Source organism: Dermacentor albipictus, chromosome 6 (genome assembly GCF_038994185.2).
Source record: "Dermacentor albipictus isolate Rhodes 1998 colony chromosome 6, USDA_Dalb.pri_finalv2, whole genome shotgun sequence".
Classification (NCBI taxonomy): Eukaryota; Metazoa; Arthropoda; class Arachnida; order Ixodida; family Ixodidae; genus Dermacentor; species Dermacentor albipictus.
The window spans coordinates 16,778,353-16,791,535 of NC_091826.1; the positions used below are offsets into that span (position 1 = coordinate 16,778,353).

General features: G+C 47.3%; 1 protein-coding gene across 9 annotated transcripts in view; it reads right to left on the reverse strand.

The window, feature by feature from the left end:
- Window positions 1-275: 275 nt before the first annotated feature.
- LOC135914422 (uncharacterized) overlaps window positions 276-13,183 on the reverse strand; it is a 37,992-nt gene continuing 25,084 nt past the window's right edge. For 6 of the 9 annotated variants that reach the window (XM_070540013.1, XM_070540012.1, XM_070540010.1 and 3 more), the window contains 4 exons: window positions 10,493-10,628; window positions 9,237-9,413; window positions 3,061-3,183; window positions 276-545 (listed from right to left, as the gene is read on the reverse strand). In XM_070540013.1, coding sequence (XP_070396114.1) covers window positions 354-545; window positions 3,061-3,183; window positions 9,237-9,413; window positions 10,493-10,628 — 628 coding nt within the window. In that variant the 3' untranslated portion in view covers window positions 276-353. Of the gene's footprint in view, window positions 546-3,060; window positions 3,184-8,581; window positions 8,674-9,236; window positions 9,414-10,492; window positions 10,629-13,183 lie in introns of those variants that run through there. The other 3 variants (XM_070540014.1, XM_065447259.2, XM_070540015.1) reach the window with 3 other exon arrangements.

A 13,183-nucleotide genomic window follows, 5' to 3' on the forward strand; every position in this document is an offset into this window, starting at 1 on the left:
TCTTAACCATGGCTTAAAGCTTACTATACTAATGTTGATGCAATTCCCGTTTATGGTGGCCGCATTGCGAATAGAGCTGAATGAAAAAAAATCATTCTCACACATTATACTCGGTGCCAAGCCCTCCACTGAAGAATGAATGAATGAATGAATGAATGAATGAATGAATGAATGAATGAATCAACCAACCAACCAAAATCGGCGATGAAAATCATTCTAAACGCGGTCACGGTAACCAAAGATCATTTCAATCGATGGATGACTCAGCCAAAAACTCGGCGATGAAAATTGTTTAATACGCGGTCATGGTGACCTGAAGTCGCTCAATTATTCAACAATCATTTACTCTGACTTTACTGCCACATGCACTCATCGTAATCGTTGGCACTGTTAAACTTCTCGATGAAGAAGTGCATCAACTTCTTCAGGTAGCGCACGCGCGAGTAGGCGCCGTTTCCGCACACGTTTCCCGGATCGTCCAGGTTGACGTCGTAGATGGCCAAGCCGTACTTCGCCGCGGTTATGAGCCTCTTGCCCTTGCATAACTGCAGAGAGAACAGCAAAAGGAGCTGGGTAAGCTTCGTTTCAAGGAATTCAAGAAAGCGCGGAATAACGCTGACTCTGGTCAGCTCTGTTGGAGAAATATGGGAGAGGCCTTTGCCCTGCAGTGGGCGTAACCAGGCTGATGATGATGATGATGGTCTACTGATTCCATGGAAAATTACACGCATATAAAAGATTCACCGACGATTGCGATACTCCCTAGTACGAAATTTGAGCGCAGCTGTATACGTGTTTTCACGATATATTGGCTGGCGCAGACAATATGTCTCGTGCGGCACGTTGCAAACAGAGCGAAGTGTGGCGCGACTGCCTCGCTAATGGGGAGATCGCGAGACAGCGCGTGGGTGACGTGCAGGTGCGTATCACAGCAGCCGCAGCTGACAGACCCACGCTCACGCAACGCTTTATTTCCACATATGGTATCGGTGGCGTCACCGGTGAACAGACGACGCGCGCTACTCTGGCGCCATCTCGTAGCCGTCGTCGCCGCGAAGCCCGCTTTGCGCAGCACTGCGCTTCTCTCGCTTTTGCCTTACCATCCTCCTCCGTTTTCCTCCTCGCGCTCTTTTCGCTATCACCGTCTTTCATGCGCGCTCTGCGTTCGCTCTTTCATTCTTAGCTGTGCTCGTTCACTTGGTTACGAGGACGCCGAGGAACGACGACGCCCACGCTCGCCGCAGGAGCGGACGGCTAAGAGCTGCGCTCTCAAACTGGACAAGACTAGCACTTGCACAAGATGAAGGGCATTGTTTCAAGAATGCTCAGTGACTTATGTCTGTCTGCAAACGTTTTAAAGTGAAGTGCGGACGTTTGCATCAGCAAGTCTGATCTGTTTTTGTTTCATCTCTGATTTTCCCTTTATATACTTGTGATTTTCCGATACACAGTCTTGTCCAATCAGATTTCGCGCGCGACGCGAATAGCGTCGTAAATTTTCTCCCGTACGCGAGGCACTATATATATTTACTCTGAAATGCAGTGACACGTGTACAAATAGCCGAGGGACCTGACCCGTGACAGCACTGCCCGTGACTGTTGACGACTGTTGACGGCTGTGCTTGCCGCTATCGTTCTGACTCGAGTGTATTCAGCGTGTATTTCTGTACGTAATTTCGCCCATTGAGGAGTTAGATTCTGAATTCACACATTTGGCAGTATTTTTTCTTCACTGTCACTACAACTTAACAATATATCTGTTCCAGAGCTGAAAACAACGCAAATGTTGCACTGTCCAATTCCGCCTTATTTACGCTTTGAGCCAATCACGGAGGGCGCAGCCACCCTAGCTGTGAACAAATCAGAGATTACAATAGGTGTGTTTTAATTTTGGCCAGCAACCGAGACAGTCTACGTAGACAGCTAAGGAAACGGCCGAGACAGCTTCTATGCCAAGTAATGGAACGTGTTTCGAGCCGTCTAGGAGACGCTTCTGCGACGTGACGCCACCTCGCGGTGGCAAAGAAATGCTGAGAAAAGCGCACATTATTTCTGTATTTCAAATCCTTGCGCCTGCGAACCAATGGGAAAACACGACGTGACTTACATTAAGAGTATAGAAAAGCGTGTCTACATTTTCTTGTTCGCAGACGACCTTCCAGCCGAGTTTCCGACAGCGCCCTGCTCTGCCATCTTGGTAGGACAGGAAAGTAGCCTGCATCGTTGATTACTTCGATGCTGTCTTCGTGAAGCTGTCTACTTTGACGTCCCCATGAGAAGTGGAACAGATTAAGATGGCCGCTATCCGCTTAGCCGTCTACTTTGCAGTCTACGGCGAGTATTAGAACACAGCCAATATGGCGAACTTGGCAATGTGGCAGTATTTGACGGTGTCCGCAATGACACACCGTTCATTAATTTCGCGCTGTTTTCAAGCAAGGACGTATAACTAACTCGACCCAACACTTCACTGATATGCCACGCCGAATGGTAAAGATGAGAGCAGTATATAGGGAGTTTGCATAGACGTCATCGTGGCCGCCATCTTGGAGTAATAATTGCGTAAACAAGAAACGTGACAGCAGGACAGGCGCGACCGTCAAATAGCAAAATAACGTACGCGCGATAATATGGTGTTGTGACGTCATTGTGGACGCCATGTTTGAGTTGAATTCTGGGGTTTTACGTGCGCAAACTATGATTTGATTATAAGGCGCGTCGTAGTGGAGGACTACGGGTTAATTTCGACCACCTGGAGTTCTTAACGTGCACGGTACACAGGCGTTCTTGCATTTCGCCCCTATCGAAATGCGGTCGCCGTGGCCGGTATTTGGTCCCATGACCCCGTGCTTTGCAGCGGCACACCACAGCCGCCAAGCCACTGCGGCGGGTAAGCCGCCATGTTTGGGTGCTATCACCACTAGCACGGTGAGATGCTGCGTCCATGACATCACGTGAAAACTACCCGTATAGGTACCTTGCAATGCAACGTATTCGTGTTTAGCAAACAACTGGCTAATATTTCTCATAGCAGACTTGCGCGTAATCACGGCGTCTGACCTTCGCCCGAAACGACCTCTCGTTGTCGTAAGTGACCATCCTGTGGATCTTCGTGTTGGCGTAATAGGCGCCAGTGGGGCTCTCCTCGCGAAAGCCCGCCGACCAGTCTTTGTTCTTGCAGACCTGATTACCAGAAAAGACAACAGCAAACAAGGAGGAATCAACATCACGTTGTGATGACGATCGGGGTTTATTGGCGCAAGGGCCAGAAGTGACCAAAGAGCGCCAAGGCCATGATAATAGATTGCCTTAGGTAAATCAATAATGATAATCGAGACGTGGATGAAATACGGCTGTACAGAGGCCTAAAAATATTCGCCTGAAAGTGGGTAAATATATTTGTAAACGCTAGACAATATACATGACATATGCTATGGAGAAGAGATGTAATACGAAGAGGTGATGTCACAAAATATGATGCTACAGGTAGCACAACTGCCTCACCAAGGCCCTTAACCACAAGGGCGCGGAGACGTGTGCCGTACAGATCGCTACTATCGCAGCATCTCGTGAGAGGATGTGCTACGAATATCGTGCTTGTCTGCAGTCAACGTTCCACCAGGGAACTCGTCTAAATTGTGGACTTTGAGGGATGAACTTTTCTGCTGCGTCAATGATAAAAGCGGTAAAATATGACACGGCATGATCTATACTAAAATTACTTATAAAGCCTCGCGATATGTACATGGATTCCTTAAATAATTTCCAATTAGCTTCGGCTAGTTCCCAGCGAGGGACATGCGGATGGGAGTCATGTCGTGTTGCCAGGTTTAGTGTTACTGGGAAGCGGTCACTTCTAAATGGATTTATGGTTACATGCCATTCTATAAATCAGGAAATACAAATGCAGAGCCAGTCGACAGGTCTATTGAGGAATATGAATTATGATAAAAATTTTAATACGTTCGTTTCTTCTTATTGAAGAGGCACGCACAGGAGTTCAGGAAAAAGTTCTCTATAAGTCGACATCTCGGGTCACATCGCGAGTTTCCCCGCAACGTGTTGTGAACGTTAAAATCACCCACACGTATGTAGAGTTCCCGAATCTGATCAACGAGATTATAAAAATCAGTTTTTCCGAGATGATACTTTAGGGGTATGTATATAGAACATACAGTGACTAATTTATTAAACGGTATTGCCCGAACTGACACTGCCTCAAGCGCCGTCTGGAGTGCCACATGCTGGCAAGCTGCATATTTGTCTGTAACTATTGCTACGCCACAGTCGTCTCGGTCTTTCCGAGAAATGAGGTATTGCCGGAGAAAGACTGTTTGTGTAGGTGTGTCTCTTGAACACACAGAACCTTTGGATTAAACCTGTGTAGGATTCATTTAACGTCATCGAGGTTGTGCAGGTGTCCTCTGACATTCCAGCTTAATACTTGTGTATCCATGTTTAATGTGGTTTTTGTGCCCCGTGTTTAAGAAAGAGGAGTTAGCTCCCAGAGCCCTTTCCGAGCGCTGTGATGCGAGGTTTGTCTCTTTTGGAGCGGTCGAGAGATTCGCGCCGCTCCTTTGGCGCTAAGGGCGCCGTCCGGATGAGTGCTGTGTCCATTATCTCTTCAGATGCTCTGGACACGCGCTCTTGCGAGGGGCGTGTTTGACGAGAAGGCCTCGTCTCAGGGCACGAGATCCTTGAGACAACCAGCCCGGAGGTCAATGGCCCCTTCGTCTGAGACAACAGCGCGGCGCTAGTTGCAGCCGCCACCGGGGGTGCGGATGGCGTCACTGACGCCACACTGTGTGTGGGCCGCACAGCCGCGGGAAGCCGTTGTGACGCACCACTTCGGCAAAGCTGTTGTTTGGCAGGTATGCTGCCCGCCTGCGTGCGTCTTTGAACGATATGTTTTCCTTGACTTTGATAGTTACTATTTTTTTCCCCTTTTCCAGGATGGGCGGGATCGCGAGTGTGCGGCGTGTTCCCCATCACAGTTCACACAGTGTGGATTATTTCTTGGACACTACATCTAGCGCAAGTCTGGCGGCCTCGGTAGTTCTGTGAACTGTGGCCAAATCTAGCTTTGGCAATTAAAGCATCGGAGAGGATTGGGGATGTACGGTCTGATCCGGATCTTTATGTACCCAACCTCAATGATCTCAGGTATAGCATACTTGATGCGAAAGTTACAATTCGATATTCTTGCCATCGCACCTCATCACTTTCTTGTCATTGATCACATTTTGATCGCTCTAGCCTTCCAGTAGTTCAGCTTCAGTCAGCTCCATGACGTCAGCATCGGAAACGACTCCGCGGGTAATGTTCATAGTGCGATGCGGTGTGACTGTCACTGGGAGATATCCGAATGACTCTGGATTAGACAGTTTTCCGTGTTTTTTTTTTTTGCGGAGTTCTAGAAGAACCGCTTAACAACTTGAAGACTATAACCTGAACCAGACGCTTCGGTCAGTGTTTTCGCAAGCAGAAAAGGTAAGATAATTCTGGCTGCCTTTCGTTTTTTCTCTGAATGTATTACATGAAATCGTGGAAAATTGCCAATATTTCGGCCTAAAAGCTTGGAAACTTCTTCGTTGCGCCCTCGTTTCTGAGGGCGATCAGATAGTAAGGTTAATTAACTTTCCATATGCAAAGGTAAATTGTTTCGCAGCAATGCCAGCCACCCGTCATGGAGCCCAACAAGGGGAGGCTGCAGGACGTGGAAAGGACATGTCCTGCAAACGCCAGCTGCAAACCACTGCTATAACTAAATACAGCATAACCAAGACTGTTTAGCCACACAGGCTTAACCCTTGCCGCCCGAAAATTCGGAAGTGAGAAGTGAGAGACAGGAAAAGGCAACTACCGATTTCCCCCGGGTGGGTTAGTCCGGGGGTGCCGTCAACGTGAAGCTGAGGCCAAAGAGGTGTGTTGACGCCGCCGAGGGGCCGTAGACGTCCAAACACCCTACATAGGCTCAAGCCCCGGAATCCCCTTTTCCCCGGACACGGCTAATCCACGCACGGTTACACGCGGGAGGGTCCAACCCTCGTGTGCTCGGGTACGTGGTGTCGCAACACACCAAACGCCTGCTCACGCAGACGCCCCTGCGGGGCATCCCGTTGTGGACTCGCGAATACATGACGTATACGGTGACTTGAAAACACGTTTAAAAGGATGCTTCGCGCCGGCAAGTGTACGTGGAGTTAACATGACACTTGCGACCTGTCATTTTGTAGCGTTAGATTTAGGTCTAAGCCTTCCAAGCCACAGCAAAAATACTGACAAGCGTCAGAGCGCACCGAATAATTTATATAACACTTGTTTCTGCGAGCCATATTGGGTTTCCGTACCCATGTGGAGGAGGAGGAGAACAACTTTATTGACTCATAAATCTGAGTGGTGTATATGGGTGGAGCCCCTATTTAAGGGCCCCGTTGGCTTCTGCGGCTCGCCTGCCCTGGTCGAGGGTCGCCAGCTGGCTTCCCAAGTCCAGTTGGGTGAGTCGCGCCTCCCACGGCCAGTTAGCGAATGGGTCCGTGATTAGCGGTAAGACGGCGTCTGCCGGACGCCTTGGGCATTCGTATGTGATGTGCTGGAGTGTCGGTGTGTCTTCACAACATGTATATGCCGGCGACATTTGTCTTTGTGGTGGGTGCGACGTGGCCTCACGATACATCTGCTCGCACCAGTGCAATCGCTGTGGCTGCCCCACCCGAGCACAGCAGGGAGAAGCGCACGCAGCACTCTTGTTTACCATTTTTTTATGAGCCCCAGCATAACATTTAGCATTGATGCTACACGACGTCAGCAAATCCTGCTTCGTGTAGTGACACCACGATATTTACGAGATATTTACAAGTGTTCCCGAAACTTCCTGCTTACTAAAGGTGCACTCGACCGTTTCCTACCGTTCGCCAACTCGGTTTGCATGTGATGCGGAGCCTTCGCGACATTGGAGCCGGAGGAAGCCTGCCTGCCCCGGCCGAACGCTCGGCTTCTAATACCAGAGCTGTCGCAGTAGCTACGTGATCGGGATTCTGTCGGATCTCGATCGCACTCCCAGGTCGAAAGTGAGAACGCCTCTGGCTGCTGCGAACTGAGCGGCGCTATGAATGAACTGTAGGCGAATGTGTTTTCAGCGCTGGATGAAGGGGGGGGGGGGAGGCTAAGGGGGCTGCCGCCCAGGGCCTCACCGCGGACAGAAGGACAAGGGGGCCCATTTATTCTAACCTGCTTAGTATATGCAACCATGGGCAATGGAACTTCGAGCGACATGTATGAAACGAGAAAACCATGCAGAACGAGCAGACGGGGCCCCCCGCCTTTTCGTAGAGTTTATCGTAGAAACCTACAATGTTGTACTTGACAGTCTAGGCTCTGCTTTGCGAGTGCGAAAGGCTGCCTACACTGAACTCTGCAAAAGGTTCGGATTCTTAAAATTGCTGACAGAAGTTGGGAGCGAAGCCTCTCTGGCACAGCAGGCTAAATTGGTGAAAACCTACAAAAATGATTTGGAGCCAGCATTTTCCGCTGAAATCGTTCAGTTTGCAAACTTTCTGCACAACCCTGTGTGCCAGGACACGAGTCCCCTGGGAATAATGAAGTTGCTGCACAAAATAAAGCTTATTGATGTGTTTCCGAACCTTTCTATTGCTTTGCGAATCTACTTAAGCATACCCGAGGCAAACTGTGAGACCGAACGATCGTTTTCCAAGTTGTCGCTGATAAAAAAAATCGCCTTTGTTCGAGCCCCCTTGACAAGGTGAACTCGCTTGCTATCATGTCCATTGAAAGTGACCTCCTCCGCGATCTATCCTTCGAACAGTCTATATCTGATTTCTCCAAAACGAAGTCGCGAAAGATGCCATTTTAAAAGAGGACTGTTTGCGCTATACATAGATAGTTCCAATAAGTTCGTTGTGTCGCCTCCCAGCCTCCACGTTGCCAATGAAACGCTGAGCAGTGTAATTTAAGATATGCAAATATTCGTCGTTCGTCTCTTGTTTGTTCTTTTTGTGATATTTAGCGTGCTTATAAAGAACTGTACTTTTCTTGTTTTTGATAGTGCCACCCGTGGGGTGCGATCTTGTACGCGTTCCAAAATAGAACGGAGGCGGTTCGTTCTTTACGACACGAAATAGGCGGTATCTTCCGTTCCGTTCGTCCGATAGCAGACGACACGGAATGACTGACAGCAGATATCACGTCACAATTGACGTCATGGCGTTCGGCACGGTTCAAATTGACGAACCGTATTTGGCTCGGTGGAACGAACCGCCTCCGTTCTATTTTGGAACGCGTACAAGATCGCACCCTTGGTGTCGTCCTTGCTTGTCTTACCTTTAACGAAAATATTTTCAAATAATGTTTTGTAATTACAGTTGACAATTTTCATCTGTATTCTAGTGCATTTTTATGGTGTTTGTATTGCCTTAAGTATTGTATATATCTATTGCATATTTATAGAGTAACATGTATAACGATTACTGTAGTCTGATGCTTGAAGTTTAATAAAGAATGTGTTGGATACAACCATGCGTCTCATCATGCGATTAAACTTAGTGATGCAAACAAAGCCTACCTTCAGAAGGATCGACATGTGAGCTGTGTTGTCTTTTCTACGTTCTTGTTCGTCTTGAGTGCACTAAACCTTTTCTTAAGGCCTAGCTTTTGCTGAAAGCAGAATGTAGATTAATCACAAAGGCGAAGCAGAATGCAGATTAATCACAATCGCGAAGGATATGTGTTGGTGTTTACAACAGCACGCGTTTCAAGCAAGTTTTGTTGTTTTGCTTATAATAATAACAATAATAATAATCTCGTTGGTCGCACTTAGTTCTTTTTAATTTGACGGAATTAGAATTAAACATGGCATCTTTCCAGTAGCGTAGCAGGAAGCAGGGAAAGGGGGCCTGACAGTATAGGGAAAGGGGCCTGCATGCGCATTAGCCCAGGGCCCCCATTTTTCTTAATCCGGCCCTGTGTGTTCTGACCGCTATTTCGATCGGCCGAATGCAAACCGTCCTGCGAAAGCACCTTCGAAAGCGACCAGTCGCATGTGTCATAGGTAGCATCATTTAGCATGCGGGGAGCTTGTCGTAAGAGTGTCTACAACTTCGAAGGCATGTGTGTAGGACACATACGTTTGAGAGAAAGGACGGATGGAGGGACGGAAAGCGCAAACGCATTTATGAGCTCGTACAGATGCGCAGTAGCGGTAACGCTGCACCGCACACCTGGCCAATGTCGATGTAAGGTGGCTCGTCCTTGTTGTAGTAGGTGGCGGCAAGGATCTCATACTTGGCGTCCTTGACGGGCGCGTAGTAGCGGGCGCCGGTTGCCACCGAAAGGAAGAACCGCGTGTAGCCGAGCTTTTGTTGCGGAAGCTTTCCGAGAGCCCAGTGCGCCGAATCCTTGAAAACACACAATGTGACAGCACATACCGGACGCCGGTATGGATTACCGACTGATGCGGTTGGGCGTTTCCGGTTTCTAATTATCGAAAATTCGATGTAAGTTTTGTTCTTGCTTTTTTTTTTCCTTTCTTTTGGCAAACATATTTTTCCAGGTGATCTTTCACTAGCTTTTCTTTCTTTCCTTCTGCTGAATGATTCACGTAGAGCCAGTTTTTCTTTCTTCTTCTCGATTACAGTTTAAAGAATTTCGCAATAATTAAATGCTCGCCCGTTTTATTGAATTACTGACTCTTAGGTAAATGACTCGTGGAATCATCTCGCTATTGGGAAATCGAAGCTATAGTCGATGTCCACGGTATGTCCATTTAACATGTATTCCGAGGCCAGCTTTGAGATATCCATCAGCAGACTTGTGCAAAATGCATCATCGTTTCGTTTACATTGCCAGGGAGTTTTCCTTCCAAACTGTGAAAACGAGCTACGTGGAACACCAAATTTATTTCGCGTCAGAATTTGGGTACGATTAGCTCTAAATTAATGTTATAGTCTGAAGATTCCTTTACAGTTAACGGACATATATTGAAGACTGTCTTCAATTACATCATGTGTTCCATAAACTACTGGATTAAAGAGTTCGTGAGGTGTATTTAAATAACAACTTACTCAGTTATCACCATGGAATTTTTCATTTCTAGCAGCGCGAATAATGCGTTGCAGAAAAAAAAAAGCTAACTTTACTGCGCTGTCTTTATGAATTACCAGCTGAAAGAAGCTTACATTAAAACGCTTCGCATATAATTTTTCAGCAGTTTCTATTTGTACATAACATGCAACGTCAGCATAGTTTTCTTATGCTGTAAAACATCAAAACGAACTCCCACAGTTGGTTCGAGAACGTTTTCTTTTTCATATCATGTTCACAGTCCAAAGCTTATACTGTATACAAATGTTAAGCAAAACGCTGTTTTTCGCATACTTCACATATATCGCATTTCGCTATAATCGAAATGCACAAAACACGACAGAAGCGCGTTCGATGCGGTTTCAGTCTTAGGATATTTAGGCTTCAGGCTTACCAGATTATATGCGTATGTTTGCTTGTTTAATATAAGCGTCGAGTTCCAGAAGCTTGGTGGTACGACTTGACCGTGGCCGCGGTCATCGGACGTCATGTGCCCGTACACGACCGCGCCATGAACGTGCATCCTTTCCCTATGGAGAAACACGTCATGATAATCTGCGAGTCAAGACATATCATCTACTGCTGATGTATATACGAGTCTACAGCATCTCCTACAGTCGAAACAGAACAGCACAACGACTGCTTTTTCTTTGTTGCGCTTAAAAATGTACTGACATAAAATTCATTGACCTGGCACATTTGTTTGTCTTTCTTTTTTTCGATAAATGAAGGCCCAAGCCCTACAGTTCCTAGAAAAACACGAGCAGCGTCAAGGCACCCTAGATATATCCCTATAATACTTGTTTCTACAAAGCAGGGGTCGAATTCACGAAGCGTTTCGTTCTTATAAGAGCTACTTGCTGTTGGATGGAGCCTTTCCTAACAATACGTCCAACTTGATGATTGGCCCAGGGACAAATGTTTATCTGTACAATGATGCTATTACATAAAAAGACCCTTATGAGTGCATGTTTCGTTGGTATATCGCGATGGCGAATATTGCGAGTTATAAGCCACCGTCAACCCATAGATTACATTCTTCGATCACAACACTTTCTTTCGTTCCTACGCCGTTTACGCGAATACACTTTGCCGTTTCAGTCAGCAACATAACTAATCGGAACTCTCATTTTCCTGTTGTTGTTTTTAAGCGTACACGTAATACACCACATGCCTCGAACGTGAATTTTAACTTAACTATCGTAACGTTTATGATGAAATATTATATAATTTAATAGAGCTCAAACTGGTAGCTGATATCACTGGAGATAAAAGCTGCACACACAGTTTCCGACTAACACGCAAGTATTTAGTTCTATAAATGCAAGACTAGTGAACATATTGCATGAGGAAAATATGGTTTGAGTTTTGGGTAATTTTATGTTAAAGTTACATTATTCTTTGTCAGCTGACCTTCGCGTTTCTTTTTTTTCTTTTGTTTAATGTATTAAACCGGCAACTAGCCAAATTAGACTATCGGCCTAAATATTTCTGTATATTTTCTTTTGTGTTGTTGAAATGAAGTTGCATTGAATCATTGATTGACTGACTGATATCATGGTCGATTGAATGACTGATCGGCCCACCCACACTTTTGACCCTGTCTTCGGGACAGGCCACCGGCAAAAACGCGGGCTCAACGCCGAAGGTCGCTTTTGATATGTGAATGCCATCGCATTAAAAAAACTCAGTGCCCTTCCACTCTGTGAAGAAGCATGGCCAGCGTACCTGTGTATGTGGGCCCCTTAATGGCCAACTGCACCTCCGCCGCGCGTCGGCCCGGTATTGCACTATCGCAGGGCGTGAGACCGGGCTAGTTGGTATTCCATGCTGAAGTGACTAGCGCAAGAGTGGACAAGGGACACTAAAAAGGCGACAAGGGCAAGCTTGACCTAGTCGACGTTTTAGTTTTCCGTGTCCACTCTTGCGCTAGTCACTTCAGCATTGCACTATCTTCGGGATTGAGCCCCGTATGGGGAGTGCTTAACGCCTGCTTCACCTCCACCGCGGGTCTGCCCGGCATTGTACTATCTTCGGGATCGGCCCACGTATGGGGAGTGCTTAACGCCTGCTTCACCTCCGCCGCGGGTCGGCCCGGCATCGCACAATCTTCCGGATCGGCCCACGTAACGACGTTTTATTCTAGCAGGGCCGCGTCAATCACGGCGCGTACTAGACAGCACGAACGCAGGCGGCGTCTGACGCCAACGCCGAAAGAGAAAGCCCGAGTTTTTTGTCGACGCACGGACACGATCCTAGGGAAACTAGCCGTTAACAGCATCGCTGTGAAAATAATGTAACAACATGGCTGTGTCTACAGGCCGCCCACTTCGGCCGTGATTCGCACACGTAGCTTCCGCTCCGTCGCGACAGCAACAAATAAATGATAAAACCAACCTTCGGATAGTATAGCTTGTCACGCTGACGGCAAATCATGCATGAGCGATGTTTTACCGTTATTATCGCCATCATCTGTTTGCTTTGATGTTATGCGTGAGAAGAAACGCCACCGAGCGGCGAAGGTGCTTTGATTTCTATATATCAGATGGCGCCACAGCGTTTAGCGCTGGTCATGCGTTGGCCAAACTTTCCCACTGCCACAGACGCGGACTGAACAGAATGGGCACTCACACACATTCTCGTTTGTCCGCGTCAGTTGCACTGGGAAACCGTGGTAATGCAGCACCAACTAGCCGAGCGCTCAAGCTTGGTGACGCGATTGGCCATGCAGAGCCCAGTTCTAAGAGCTCAGTTCTACACAGCATGATCTGCTCAAGCACGGTACGCGATGTCAGTGTGCTGAAACCTTGATCACGTGGCTTGTCGGTGGCACGGCTCTGCGACGAGGCAGCGTATGCGCAGTGGGCCTAACACATCTCGGCAACGTAACACGCAGTGCTAAAACGCACCACACTCTTAGAAATGCCTGTAAAAAGCAGAAAAAGAAAAATATATCGTACATATTATATTTACATATACACAAATAACCAGCCTGCACGGCGAATCGCTTCGCAGATTTCACTTTAATGACAGACAAATAACCGGCGTTTTGCGCCTCATTTATGTAAAATAGAATAGACACACG